The sequence below is a fragment of the Protopterus annectens genome, chromosome 8.part1 (genome assembly GCF_019279795.1).
Source record: "Protopterus annectens isolate FY-2018-M chromosome 8.part1, PAN1.0, whole genome shotgun sequence".
NCBI lineage: Eukaryota > Metazoa > Chordata > Ceratodontiformes > Protopteridae > Protopterus > Protopterus annectens.
The window spans coordinates 154668725-154682408 of NC_056742.1; the positions used below are offsets into that span (position 1 = coordinate 154668725).

At 37.1% G+C, this 13684-nt stretch overlaps 1 protein-coding gene across 1 annotated transcript in view; it reads left to right on the plus strand.

The window, feature by feature from the left end:
* The window catches only part of CMC2 (C-X9-C motif containing 2), a 263654-nt gene that overhangs the window by 7740 nt on the left and 242230 nt on the right, over nucleotides 1-13684 (plus strand). Inside the window, exon 3 of the mRNA XM_044081801.1 lies at nucleotides 9323-9393. Within this exon, the coding sequence (XP_043937736.1) occupies nucleotides 9323-9393 (71 nt within the window). The remainder of the gene's footprint in view (nucleotides 1-9322; nucleotides 9394-13684) is intronic.

Here is a 13684-nt window from a genome sequence, read left to right on the forward strand (position 1 = left end):
CTTGCTATGTAATAATTTCCATTTTCAGTTTCAAAACAGTTTTGTTGCTGTAATAAGTTGGTTGTTTACAGTAAATATAGATATGTATGTATACGGGTCTACTTCAAATCATTGAAACCCCACATCATTGAAAACGAGATCGTCCAGTCAAGAATATCGAAATCCCATTTTGGTGAACCAGCAGAACAGTGAAGATCTTCCCAGGGTAAGTAACCACTTATCCAAAAATAAATAAAACCTAAACCGCCCAGGTGAGGGGCTGCACCCCCCAACTAAGTATACCAACTCTGAGATTGCACTACAGTTGGGAAAAGGGCAAAATTCACTGCCTTACACAACAGGTTACTTACCCTGGGAAAATCTTCGTTCTGCTGGTTTGCTGATATGGGATTTCGATGTTCTCATCTTTGATGTGGGGTTTCAGCAATTTCAGTTAGACTCATGTGTACGTATATTATGTTCTTTCACTCTGGACAGAAGCATGCAGCCAACTGTGTCATTTTAACATTTGCCAATAGTCCTTTCTCACAAATGAAGTTTTATTTCCCTCCCATATGGTAATGTTTTTGCGAAAATTTGAGAAGCTCACATGTAACTCGTGTCTCTCAACTGTCCATGGTTTTGCCTCTTACGTTTGCCCTATCCCTCTTAAAAAGGATTTTCTGATAAATTACTGAGCATTATAGCTCATCCGTAATGCCAAACAATAGAGCTTAATAGTTGTTATTGTTCATGAAATGCATATTGGTGCCAAAGGTTCTATTATCTTTTGAAGTGACTTACAGTAATTTTGAAAAATGATCCTGATTGTGGGCTTTTGTCTCTCTCTCTCCCCCCTCCATTACGTTTTGATTTTATCTAGAATTCTTGAGCTAAGAAACTGAGATGTATGGTAGCATTACATATTTGTAAAAATTATTAAAAAAATATCTAAAGTGTATGGAATATCCAAAAACAGAATTGTAAATTGTCAGTTTATCAGTATCTTTATTTTGTCTCACATTTTGCAGAGTAGAGCTAAACCTCAAAATACTTTAAAAGAATGTGGAGTGCTATTTCTAACTTTGCAGTTTCCACATACCGTTTGTATTTTCTCTGGATGTACACAGCAACACATTTCTTGAGTGTGCATAATTTTCTCATTAGTGTCTTGTACATTATTTTTCTTTACAACAGCAAGCTATTTTTTTTTCTTTTTAGAAATTTAGTTATAAATAGCATGTGGTACCAAATTCAGTACAATTCAGTGGAAGAACTTTGTGCTGTACTGTTCTGAGTGAATCCCCGAAATGCATTTTCCTTGTAATATTTCCTCAGTTTAAAGGCCTCAGTAGCAGAAGAATGTTACTGAATTACCAGAGAATGTATGTTCTGCTAGAAAAAAATGGACTGCTGAAACGCAAAGGTAAGAGGAAAGCCGTTAGTGTACTGCTACAAATCTGTCTAATTTCTGCTGTTACAACAAGCACCTCACACAACTTTACTTCTCTTTTCCCAAAAAAGTTAGCTATTGGATCAGCAGATAAGTTCCACTTAACAGTTCTTTTTTTGTAATCTAAGTGCCTTCATTCTTGTGAATGAGGCAGAATTGTAATTGCTCATACAACATGGTTACTTTCCTCTCATGCTCTTAGAGGGAGAATGCTGAGATGATGAATAAATACAACCCTTACTCTTCCTCTGCCGTTTTTTAAAATTATGTGAAAATATTTTATGTAACAAAATATTACAAGACATTGAGGGTTTTTAAAACTAATTTCCTTCAGCATGGTTGTGTTGATCTTAGAAGATTAAACCTGATTACTTCTTTTAAAGCTTGTGTCTGCCGAAGATTAAAAATTTGACCATAAACTGAGGTCACTGATCATATCCAGCTTTGTAGAGGGGATATGATCTTGGTAGTCTCAAATTTTACATTAAAAGCTGCATAATTTCTTTTATGGAAGGTACGCATTTGAGGAAGTGTTTTTGAAAAGGTATTCTATATAAATGGAAGTCATACCTCTCAACTGTCCCTGATTTTTGACATAGATTTTAGCTCTGCCCATGTTAATCTCTCCCAAAACTGGTGAATTTTGGAGACATGTTGGTGAGTTAAACTTAATAAATAATAACAATTAGCAGTATAAACATCTTTTACTTCAGAAAGTGCATATTATTTCACATCATCTTAGCCTGTTAACAGTACTAATGTTTTAAAAAGTTGTTGTGTCTTTCGGCTTTTCCCGGTTAGGGGTCACCACAGTGGAACTCCGGTCCGCTAATGATTGGCAGTAGATTTTTATGTGCCAGCCCTGACGCAGAACCTTCAACGAAGTGTTTCTGATTATTTCTGAGTTTGTCCCTTATTCTCTTGAGATTTGTCCATATTTAGGTTGAGAGCTATGATGGAAGTGTGAGACAAGTAGTGTCCCTGAGGGCTCATCCATGGGTCTCCTTTACTCAAATCTTATTTCCACCAGAACAACTTATTTTAAAGTCTAGACTGCAAAAAGTTATTGACATCTCTGCCCACATGTGGCTTAATACTTAAGAGCACATTCTGCTACATTATAAATATAATATTTTGTATGGTTGTTACTATTTTGTTAAGGATTTGCATCCAAAGTCCTAGATTCCAACTCTTAAACACCCCTCTTTTCATCAGCATCCTTTTCCACTTTGATTTGTAACATTCTGTTGAGTTATGTTTATGAGGCTTAACTTTGTAGCTTTAAAGTACCCCTTCAAATCAGGTAACCTTAAATCGCCTGTTCTATGGAGATAATCTGCTTATCCTACTTAACTCTTGCCCTTTCCCCCTTCCAAGTAAATTAATTTAACTTTTTATTATCTTCCCACATTTCTCTTGTTGATAAAGGTGTTCCTGGTCTGCATATGTCATTAAAGAGACAAATAATTTTCACTGCATGCATTTTATTAACCATATCCATAATCAACAGCTTCTGTTTTCTTAATTTTTATATTCTTTTCTCTTTAGTCTCTTTCCCATATCCTAAACTGCCATAACAGAATCCTTTTTAATCCACACAACTAAATAGTTCATGTTATCATGCCTCCGAAAGTATGCATATTGCTTAACCACTTCACATGTGGCTGCTTAGTTTACAGCTGTAGGTTTTGTTTTATCTTCATTTATTTTGTCTCCTGAAAAGACATGAAATTGTCTCAAATTGTTTCACAACACACAAAAAATATCATTTCAAGTACAACCCAATATTATCTGCAAATACGGTTAACTTTTGTTGATTACACATCAGTTATATCGTAGGATTTCTGAATCTTTTATTTCTTTTGCTAATGGCTTTATATGTAAAGCATGTAACGGAGGGAAGATATGATGACATCCTCATCTGGTTCCTCTGTTAAAACACAACTTGTCAGAAATGAGCCTTCCTACTTTAATTTTTATGTCCTTATTAATGCTATTTTTGTATCCGGGAATGCAAATGCTATCATTGCCCTACACATAAAAATCTAGCTCACTCTATCAAATGCTTTCTTTTCATCAATACTGTCAAGTAGTACTGGTGTTTTCTTCTTCCACCTGGATCATCGTTGGTATAATAATATTATCAAATGTTTGCCCCCCTTCACAAAACCGTAATTGATCCACATCTGTCAATTTTGGTAATATCTTTGCTATTCTCTTAATATACACATAAACATGTTGTAACCATGGTTTAAAACTGAAATGGGCCTACATGAAGCCAGATCTGAAGGTTCTTTATCTTCTTTTGGTAATAAAGCAACCACTGCTTTCTTCCACGGTGGTGTATCCCCACCCTCTTTTTTATATATTATTAAACAAAGTATTCTTGATGGTATCACTCTTTTGTGTCCTAACCTTCAAATTTCCACAGGAATATTGTCTGTTCTTACAGACTTCCTTATTGATTGATTATACATCATTGTTTTTATTTCATATCTTTTTACCTCGGCTATTATTTGGCAAGCCTCTTATTCCTATAATCTTGGCATAACTAAATTTTCCATAAACATTTCCATTTGTGTCCTTTCATGGTTTCTGTATTCCTTCGCTGTGTACAAATGTTCCGAAATATCTCTAACACCACAATAGAATGGGAATTTGTCTTGTCATAGGCTCACCAAGTTTGGTTGAAACTCTTTCTACTTTCTCATGCCTAACTTGCTGTGCTGAAAGTTTTGTATTTTAGAATCTATCAAAAATAGTTGCTTAGCAGCAACTTTTCTAACCATGTATGCTGTCCAAATACTCCCTTAAATTTTTTTAGGACTCTGGAGTTGCTCTTTTTTATTTATCTAGATTCCACTTCTTCTGCAACACGTTTTTATAGAGGGATTGACAAAGGTTAATCTCTAACTTTCTTCCTGTATCTTTTTCTCATATTTCTACCATGCTTTCAAATTCCATTTTTATTTTATCCCACTCACTAGATATCCCTTGTAAAGTCATTTCAGCCTTCCCTAATAACTCACAAATCTTACCCACTATCCACTCCTTAAATTCCTGTCTTTTTAACAGATAAATAGGAAAGCACCAGTGCAGTACATCATTTCCTTGCATCTGTATCTGATCTGATAAAGTTATTGGATGGGTCTGAAAGCTTTCAGTTAAGTTCAAATGCTCATTTAAAATACAATAACTGGGCAATACATGAAATAATTTGTTTTTTGGGTAATATGTAAATTCTTTCTTCAGAATTCACATCTTCCATACCAGATAGCCCCATATATTTCTTCAGAAATCTACCCTCTTTTGTTGTATTTCCCTTCTGTGTTCCAATGATACATCTCCACTGTTGCAGATCAGGTTCCAGTCCCTACCCGTAAGTAATATTCCATATCTAAAGCTTATTTCTCCCTGAATTCAGCTAAGCTTTATATACAGTAATTTTAGGTGCAACAAAAGTATGTGCTAGCATAATGCTTATCCTCTTGCTACCACAGATCTACCATTGTGTTCCTTTTTTCCTCTTCCTTCACTGCTGGAGCCGTCGCACATTGAATGTAATTACCATCTTTTCTTTTGCCCCTGATATTCTTCTGAATGTCCAGCCTGAAGTGCTATATTTGTCAAATTCTCAGGCTCATTTTTATCCACATTTGTCTCCTATAACATTGCTTTTACATCATACACATAATATAATTCAGTGCTCTCTTATTTTTTGCTGTATTTGCAATGCCATGTATAGAGCACTTTTACATTGACAAGGCAGTCATTCTGATAAAAAGCTGTTGCTCACAGATATTGTGCATAACAGTTTTGAATGTGCATTTCCATCTTTATTTATTTATTTATTTACATTGGTTTACCAGGAAAGTCCAATGAGATAGTTTTATCAGTTCTCAGGGAAGGCCCTGTCGTATCATTGAAACATGTTGATATGTTATAAGTATGAGATGTTCTCACTCGCTCATTAAGCAAATGTCAGAGTGGAACATTTAAACAGTGGATAAGGAGGAAGACGGGAAGAGTGAGAAATAAGTATTTGTTAGAGGTAATACATGGTGTAGATATGGGAGGCAGGAGAAATTAGTTAAAACAAGATTGAGTAACAAATAAACAAAGTTGTGCATTTTAATATTTAATGCATTAAGGTGCTAAGGTTGCTGGGTGGCAACTACTTGCATAACTGTTCACTTCACAGTTTCAAACTTCATTTTTTACTGTACTTTTCACTGCCACTGAACTTCTTACCAATATCCTTCTAAAGTTAATTAAATTGTACCTTGCAGATTTCACTCTGAATTCACGCTTCAGACCTCCCGTGATGATTTATTTACCTGCACTTGTATGCTGCTTGTCTTCATTTAGATCTGAGCAGTCAGTAAAATCTTTTGAAACTACACGGTGATATGCTTTTATTGCTTTGATCCCTCTTTGCTAAGTTGTATGAATTCTTGTCTGATGGCAGACAGTTTCAGTGCTGTCTGGCATAACAGCTCCTGCATTGACATAGATCTGCACTTTTCTTTTTGTGTGTGGCTTGCCTTATATTTGCATGTAATCAGTAAAGCAAACTAATTTGTGGTTCAGTACTCAAAGCCTCCTCCTTCTGTAGATAATGACTTATAAAATTAACACTATGATCATTACAGGCCCTAAATGTTCTTTTGGTGAGATTTTTTTTAGTGTTGCAGACTAATTTTAAAATGTTTATGGTCATTTAAAGTTAATTTTAATCAGGTCTAGTACTCTCTGCTCATATAAGGTTCAAACAGCACATATTTTAGCGGAAGTATCATAAAATATGTCCTGCTTTAAACCAAAACACTACCTTGAGACTTTTTTTTTTCAAAAACAAACAAAAAATGCCTTCCATTATTAAACACTAAGATTAATGAAGCAAATTGTCGCGCACTATCAATACTTTTGAGCTAAATATTAGTACTATCTAAATTTGGATAAGCTCTAAAGATTGTTAAAGCTTACAGCCCACAACCTTGCTTAATAAACAAATAAAAATAAAACATTATGTTATACTATTAATCAGTAATACAGGAAGAGATAGTTCTTACATTATGTACATGCTGCCTTTCTGGCAGTAAAAGAAAGTAAATGTATAATTTCAGTTATATTTCTGAAGTGAATAAAACTCTTTGCTTTTATATCAGAATGTTAAACTGTTACTTTTAAGGTGAAATGTATTACATTTCTTTATTTTGCTTGGCATTTTTTAACCAGGCAGATGACCAGGTCTAGTAACCCTTTTCACCCACAACTTGGACTCTGAGAATGTTAGTAGAAAATTATCAGCACAATTACATGTTCTAGAGTAAAACAGAAGCTAGTAGAAACAGTAGTAAGGTGAGGCCTTACTGCCTCTGTGGTATCTGTGTGTGTGTGTGTGTGTGTGTGTAAGATACATGTGTGTGTATGTAATATGATACGTGTGTGTATACAGATGTGTGTGTGTGTGTGTATGTTAGATATATTGATGTATATGGGTCTATGTCATTTGATTGAATACCAAATGGTCAAACCCATAAAATGTAGAAGTCTACAGAAAGTATGTAATGGTGTAATTCTGTATCTTGGGAGTTATTAGTGAAGTGAGTCTAGCAGAGTATGTGTGGATTGCAGTGGTCAGTGATATGTTGTGTCCCATCTACTTTATGTTTGTGCTCCCTCACTGATTCAGTGTGCATTGATTTTATTTCTTTTCTCCATGGTTGTGTGACTATAGAGTTAGTACATATGCCCCCCTGTACAAACTTTTTGTATAGTATATTTGCTGTGGATAAGATTTTCTGTCAAATTAGTTTCAGAATGTTGTTGCTTCATCTGAACTGTAATTGGAGTATTTAATAATGAAGTGCTTTGCTGTAATTGTTTGATGCTTGCAAATCAACTTAAACATAGTCAATACACAGACATTGTTCTCAATGTCCATATATAGCAGAGGGGGAAGTATTTTTTGTAGAAAGTTTTGGGGAGATTTAAATTTGTAGTTCTAGATCAGGTGAATTTGGGACAAAGGGGAGGGCCCAGTGATTTGTGGAGTTTTTAGAGCTTACGTGGCAATTGATAACTGATGCCACTACTACGTCTGGGCTTAATGAAGCAAGTAGTATTTTAAACCTTAGAGCTCAATATTTTATGCTCTAAAAGAGTATATTAATTGTATTTTTATGTGTATTTTTATATGTGATGTAGTAATTTTTATTAGATTTGGTTAAGTTATGAATAATATAAAATTGTATAGAATTATATATTAGTGTTTTATATTATGTCTTAACTGGGATTCTGTTAGTTTCTATGGTGATGTTCATTGAAGGGAGGGGTTTTGAATTGCATTATGTTTCAAATGAATTATAAATGCTGTATGGCTGATTCTATAGTTATTCTATGTTTTTTCTTTTTTTTTTTTTTTTTTCCCCAAACGATTTTTATTACATTTTTTTCAGTGTAATATCTATGTTTTTCTGAAGAAGCCCTGGAATATTGTGGACGAAAGCACTTAATAAACTATCTTTTGGGACAGTGGTCGCCTTCGTCTTCCTTGATTTGTTTTTATAAATATAAATATATACACACACGGACACACATATAGGGGCGTCCTACAGTTGGTCTAAATGAAGGTTTGTGGACATCTGTGTACTCAACTGCATTTGGTCAATACATCCAGATGGTTGACAGGTCTGTGAGACTGACAACTCCCGGGTAGGGGAATATTCCCTTTTCCCAGATATTGTGCAGCATAAGAGTTAGTATACATAATTAGCAGTGGATATGTGAAAATTGCATGTGCCAAGGTTCTTTCTCAGTTCATGCATAGTAACATGTCTGCATTCGGTTTGTCCACCTTTTGCAGTCAATGTATGGGCTACTTGACTAAAGTGAGCAGACCCATCTACATATATATTTATATAAATATCTATATGTGTGTGTGTGTGTGTGTGTGTGTATATATATATATATATATATATATATATATATATATATATATATATATATATACCACGATAGTGGTGCTGCAGTAGTGTTGTCGCCTCACAGCAAGACTTTGTCCCGTTCGATTCTCAGCTAGAACGTCTTCTGTGTGGAGGTATGCGTGAATGGGCGTACCTTCGTTGAAGGTTGTGTGTCAGGGCTGGTAACTCTGCATGTAAAAATCTACTACCAAACATTAGCGGACCGGAGTTCCGCTGTGGCAACCCCTAACCGGGATAAGCTGAAATACACAACAATATATATATATATATATATATATATATATACACACACACATGCTCATACATATGTATATATATTCATGTATGTTGATGTATTGTGTAAACATGTTTATATATTTAAATGTGAATTGCATTTCTGGTCAGGTTGATGTCACTGTTGAAGAGTATTTGCCTGTAACAGTAGCAACCTGACTTAAAACAACAGCCCAGGTCCTAAAGGACCAAATGGTAGGAAACACTGAGTATATAATCACCTGGATGCCTCTTCTGTGGGATAGGTGGTGGCTTCCCTTCATTTGACCTTGAGTCGCCTAATGGAGACTTGGGGGGGGTCGGGTGTAATGCACAGCCACATACTTTGCACAATATGGGGGCAAAGACCAGTAGGCTACATCTTGTGGAGGCAAAAAGCAATATGCCGGAGCTTGGTGTTGTATTAAGTATGTCTTTTGTTTTCAGACATGTCTTTGAAGCTGTTAATGCATGTGGTGACAGTAGTTACAAATACTTAAGTGGATGAGCTGTATAGCATTCAATAGCACTCTGATAGTAGAGGATACTGAAATGCAGTTCCAGACTTACTGATATTATGTTGACATACAAAGATTATGCAATGCTTCTTTGTATTTTCTTGAAGTACCTTAACTTGGAAATTTACCAGATTTGGCCCCACATTTACACACAGAGGAATGCAACAAAATTATCAGTCTGTTGAAACAGTGTCATTCAGAGGTAAGACGTTCATTGTTAAGAGACACTTTATAATATCAATTCATGTAGAACATTAATTAGAGCTATAAACATTGTAAAATATGTACCATTTTGTTGCTGTAGAATTAACTTTGATATTTGCTTGGTACCTGGCCGTAAGTGATGGAGGTGGCCCAGCACAAGGCAAAGCCAGAAGGCTGCTCTAGATATCCTAGACAGGGCACAAAAGGCCAGAGGTGAGAAATGCAGAGCAGAGTTCTAAGTCAAGGCCCCGACTCTGCTTTGAAGTCCATTGCTTCAGCTGTAGCTCTTGATTTTTACTCATGCCTCAGGATCACCATGTTCTGTACTGAAACATTGTCATCCTTATCCTTTGCCTGTGAGTGACTACAGGGTGGGTTGGAGAGGCTCCCTGCCTTGGAGCAAGATGCTAAGTTTAGCATGCCATACAATGTAGTCACTCACTCTACAAAATTATTCCTCTCAGAGGAGGTGGGATAAGGTCTTTGTTTTTTTCAAGACAGGATTTCTGTTTTGCAGTCTGATGTAATGAGTCTGCTCCATTCATCACCTTTCAGATGGTTGGCCATTCACCAGTGATTGGTTATTTGTGGATAATCTCATCTTTCATTCCTATTAACAGGCCTTCTGCCTTTCTCAGTCCTGCGATGTTTTTACTCTACTCATTGCACAGTAGATGATGGCTACATAGGTGTAGGAGAGAACAGTGCATCAGGCAGGTGTAGTGATAGTGATGTGCCCAGCACTAGTCTTTGGGTTGTCTTGTGCTACCTTTTTCATTTGCCTTCCTGTTGCATCTGTTCTTCCATCTATGTTAGTGCTGGTCATGTCTGTAGCTTTTTCCAGTTTCTCACCTATTGCACAAGAGGGATGTAACAGTTTGCCCTCAGTTGCTACCAAGAGGAGGCCTTTTGTCTCTGAATATGTGATAACTGTCAGCTCTGAGGAAATTGTGCTTCCTTTGTTAAAGATAGAGGGGAAGGGAAAGCAAGTCCTTCTGGACTTTGTTGGTCCCCTGCAGAGTACCTAGTGACAGAGAAAAGTCCTTCTAATGTTTTGGTTTCCCCCAGAGAAGCACTTCTGTGAAGAAGGCCACAAGTTCCTAAAATTCTTGTTAAAAATCCAACTGTCCCACACTGCTTCCCCTTAGGACACACTTACTGCTTGTTTTGGAAAGAGAGGAGAGTAGTTCTGGATTATGCCTTATTATTGCATGATGTTAAACTGCTTTTTCTGTTTGGAAGAGCCCATAGTTGGGTCTCTCAGCTTCTAATAAGACAGAACCATTTTGTAGTACTGGACACCCTGAGCTGACTTCCTCTTTCCAGCCATCCCAAAGCAAATTCTTGTTTTTAAGCTTTATAGCTGCCAAAACTCTAGTACTGGACTGCTGTTCCCCCTCGCTGGAATTCATCTGTGTTCATGTATGGGCAGGATTCATTTTACAAGTCCAAGCCTGCAGGGTCCAGATATATATAGCAGAGTCATACTGTTGACTGATATTAGACTGATCAATGACTGAGTTATCAAGACCTGAGCTTCACTTGTTAGGCTGATTCAGGCCTGAGCACTGGACATTTGACAAAACTGAACAGAACTCAGAATTCCTAATACTCTTGTTCAAAGAGAATGACAACCTCAGAGTTAAAAATATTCAAGAACAGTGGTTGTTGAGGCCTCTGCTTCCCATGCAGTGAGTGCTGTGTGTGTGTGTGTGTGTGTGTGTGTGTGTGTGTGTGTGTGTGTGTGTGTGTGTGTGTGTGTGTGTGCGCGTGCGTGTGTGTCTAAGGACGAATGCATATGTAGTCTGTGTTTGTTTTTTGTCAGTGTGCTATTCTGTTGGTGTGTGTGTATGTTCAAGTCTGTGATATCAAAGAAGATAAATTTTCTGAATTGCTCTTTATCCAGCAGTACTAGACCAATTCCTTAGTTAAACAAGCAATGGAAAAACTGTTTACTCTTGCCAGCTTGAGAAGATGTCTGTAAAGAAAGCATGTTAATACTTTGTCTTCTGTAGGGTTCCATATAGTCTACCTTGCCTTTAACTTAATAGATATGACAACAAGGGCTATAGCTCCTCTCTCTTTCCTTCATAAGAAACTATAGGGTTTAAGTGGTAAGATGTCCGTCTCACAGCTTTAGGGTATTAGGTTCAATCCTGACCTCTGATTATGATCTGTATAGAGTCTATATAGAGACTGCATGTTCTCCCCATGATTTGGATCTTAGTTGTGTTTCTTCACTTTTGCCTGCAGACTTGTCAGCCCTCCCTTAATTGGTAGCCATCAAACAGGCAACTATCAAGGGATTTATAGTTGGGTTCCTAACACCCCCCCCCAGGCTGTCATAGGTACCCACAGTATCATCGGAGCATTTATTGCCCTCCGATTACATGACCACAAGGGCTAATTTCACTGGTTTGGAATGCCAAACCTGTGCCCCCCCAAGCCTATGGCAAGTGTTGTCATGCAAGCCTCTGTATTCATGTGAGCAATTGGCCAACTAAGGCAACTCCTTCCCTCCTAGGAGAGACATGCTGACTTAAGTTGTTTACTCTCATTCTGCTCTGCCTGTCACTTTCAGTGCTTAAGCTGCTAGTTTAACTCTGGTCAGCTCTAAGTTATACTCAGGGTTTCAACCCTCTATACCATAAAGCTGGAGCATATTCTCTCAATGTTTTCTGTGGGTGCTTCATTTCTTTCCATATATATTCCAGAAATGTGCTGATTGTTTGGCTATACTTGAAAATAGTATTTATCCTTGCAGCACGGATTGTGATTGGAAAGGTCTTTGAAAAAAAGTGCATTTATTGGGTTTGCAAATATATGAATAAGTAAAAATCAAAGGCAATATGACTGAGGCTGTCCTTATTTCATAAGGGACTGTCCAATCTATGCTGATTGCTTCTTTCAGGGTTGAAGTGCTTTTTGCGGAACAGATTCTTGAGATCATTGAAGACCCCCCAAAAAAGAAAAGGCAGGGCTTTTTCCCCCTCTGTTGAATGTATGTGCAGTCCCTCTCTGTCCATCCTCCTCTTCTAAAGTTTTTAGGGGGAGAATTAGCCAAGACCCAAAGCCCTGCAAAGAGCCAGACCATCTTTCCATATTTTCAGTTTCTACATTGAAACCCTTAAGGCATGTTCTGTCCATTCATTTCCCTGGCTATCCAGACTATCCTTTTCTAGTTACTGTGATACGAGAGCATAGTGAGCCATTACCCAGAAAAGTTTTTATAGGTAGTTACTAGGCATAATCTCCTTATTGCCAAGAGAGTAGTTCCTGGTTAAGTGACTCTGTCACACACACACACATGGCATCTACTATCCAAAAACTAGACTGTGTACGTCAGTTGTCTTTCAGTCAGTGACAAGCTTGATCAGCCAGAACAACCTTCTCCTCAGCTAGAAGAAAATAAAAGCAATTATCTTCAGGAGGCAAAACTGGAACTCGGACTTCTAAAAGGTGCTACAACCAATACAGAGATGGTCCCTTACTAGAAGTATTTGGGCATTCCTACTGACATCAACCTGTCCTATGAACAGTATATAAGTACAATAATGAATGAAATATAGCGTCACTTTTCTATGTCCATGTCTCTTACCTTCAGGTGAAAAAAGGAAACTTGCTGAGAGCTTATTATCTTTTATTTATTGCTAGGTGATGTCTGCCACATGTGCTTACTGACCTTAAAGACTCCTCCAATTGGACATTAACCCATTTATTCATCCTGCCTCACCTGTTTATCAGTGAGAAGAAAAAAAAGGCTGACTTCCATTATCCACTTCTCATATGTCATGCCTTCTGTTTCTCTCACCATCCTAATTAAATTTCTTTGTATCAACCCCAGCAGTTTGACCTTCCTTTCTTTAGAAGGTTTTAGAACTATGCAAAGTATTTCTGCTGCACCTTAATCAGTGACTTCTTAAAAAAAGATTATCCCTTTTCTGTCTGTGATTTCCACGTTATTCGGGCAGATGCACACTGAGCACAATGGTTTAGATTTTGTGTTATAATATGCCCAGGTCCTTTTCTTATTCTAAATCGTTTAGCCCAACTCCTTCAGCTGTGTATTATTTCCTTAAGTCCTTATGCCCAGGTACAGCTCCTTACATTTTGATATGTTGTGGCAAAACGGGTACCTTTCAGTTCATGCTTCTGGCCTCCATTTTTTCTTTGTTCTTGCCCTCCTGTTTGCCACTACCCCTGATGTTTGTGTCCTTCACTCCTTACACCGGAAAAAAATCATGACATGCATTGTAGGAGGGTCCTGTTTCAAGACTAACGAAAGCACT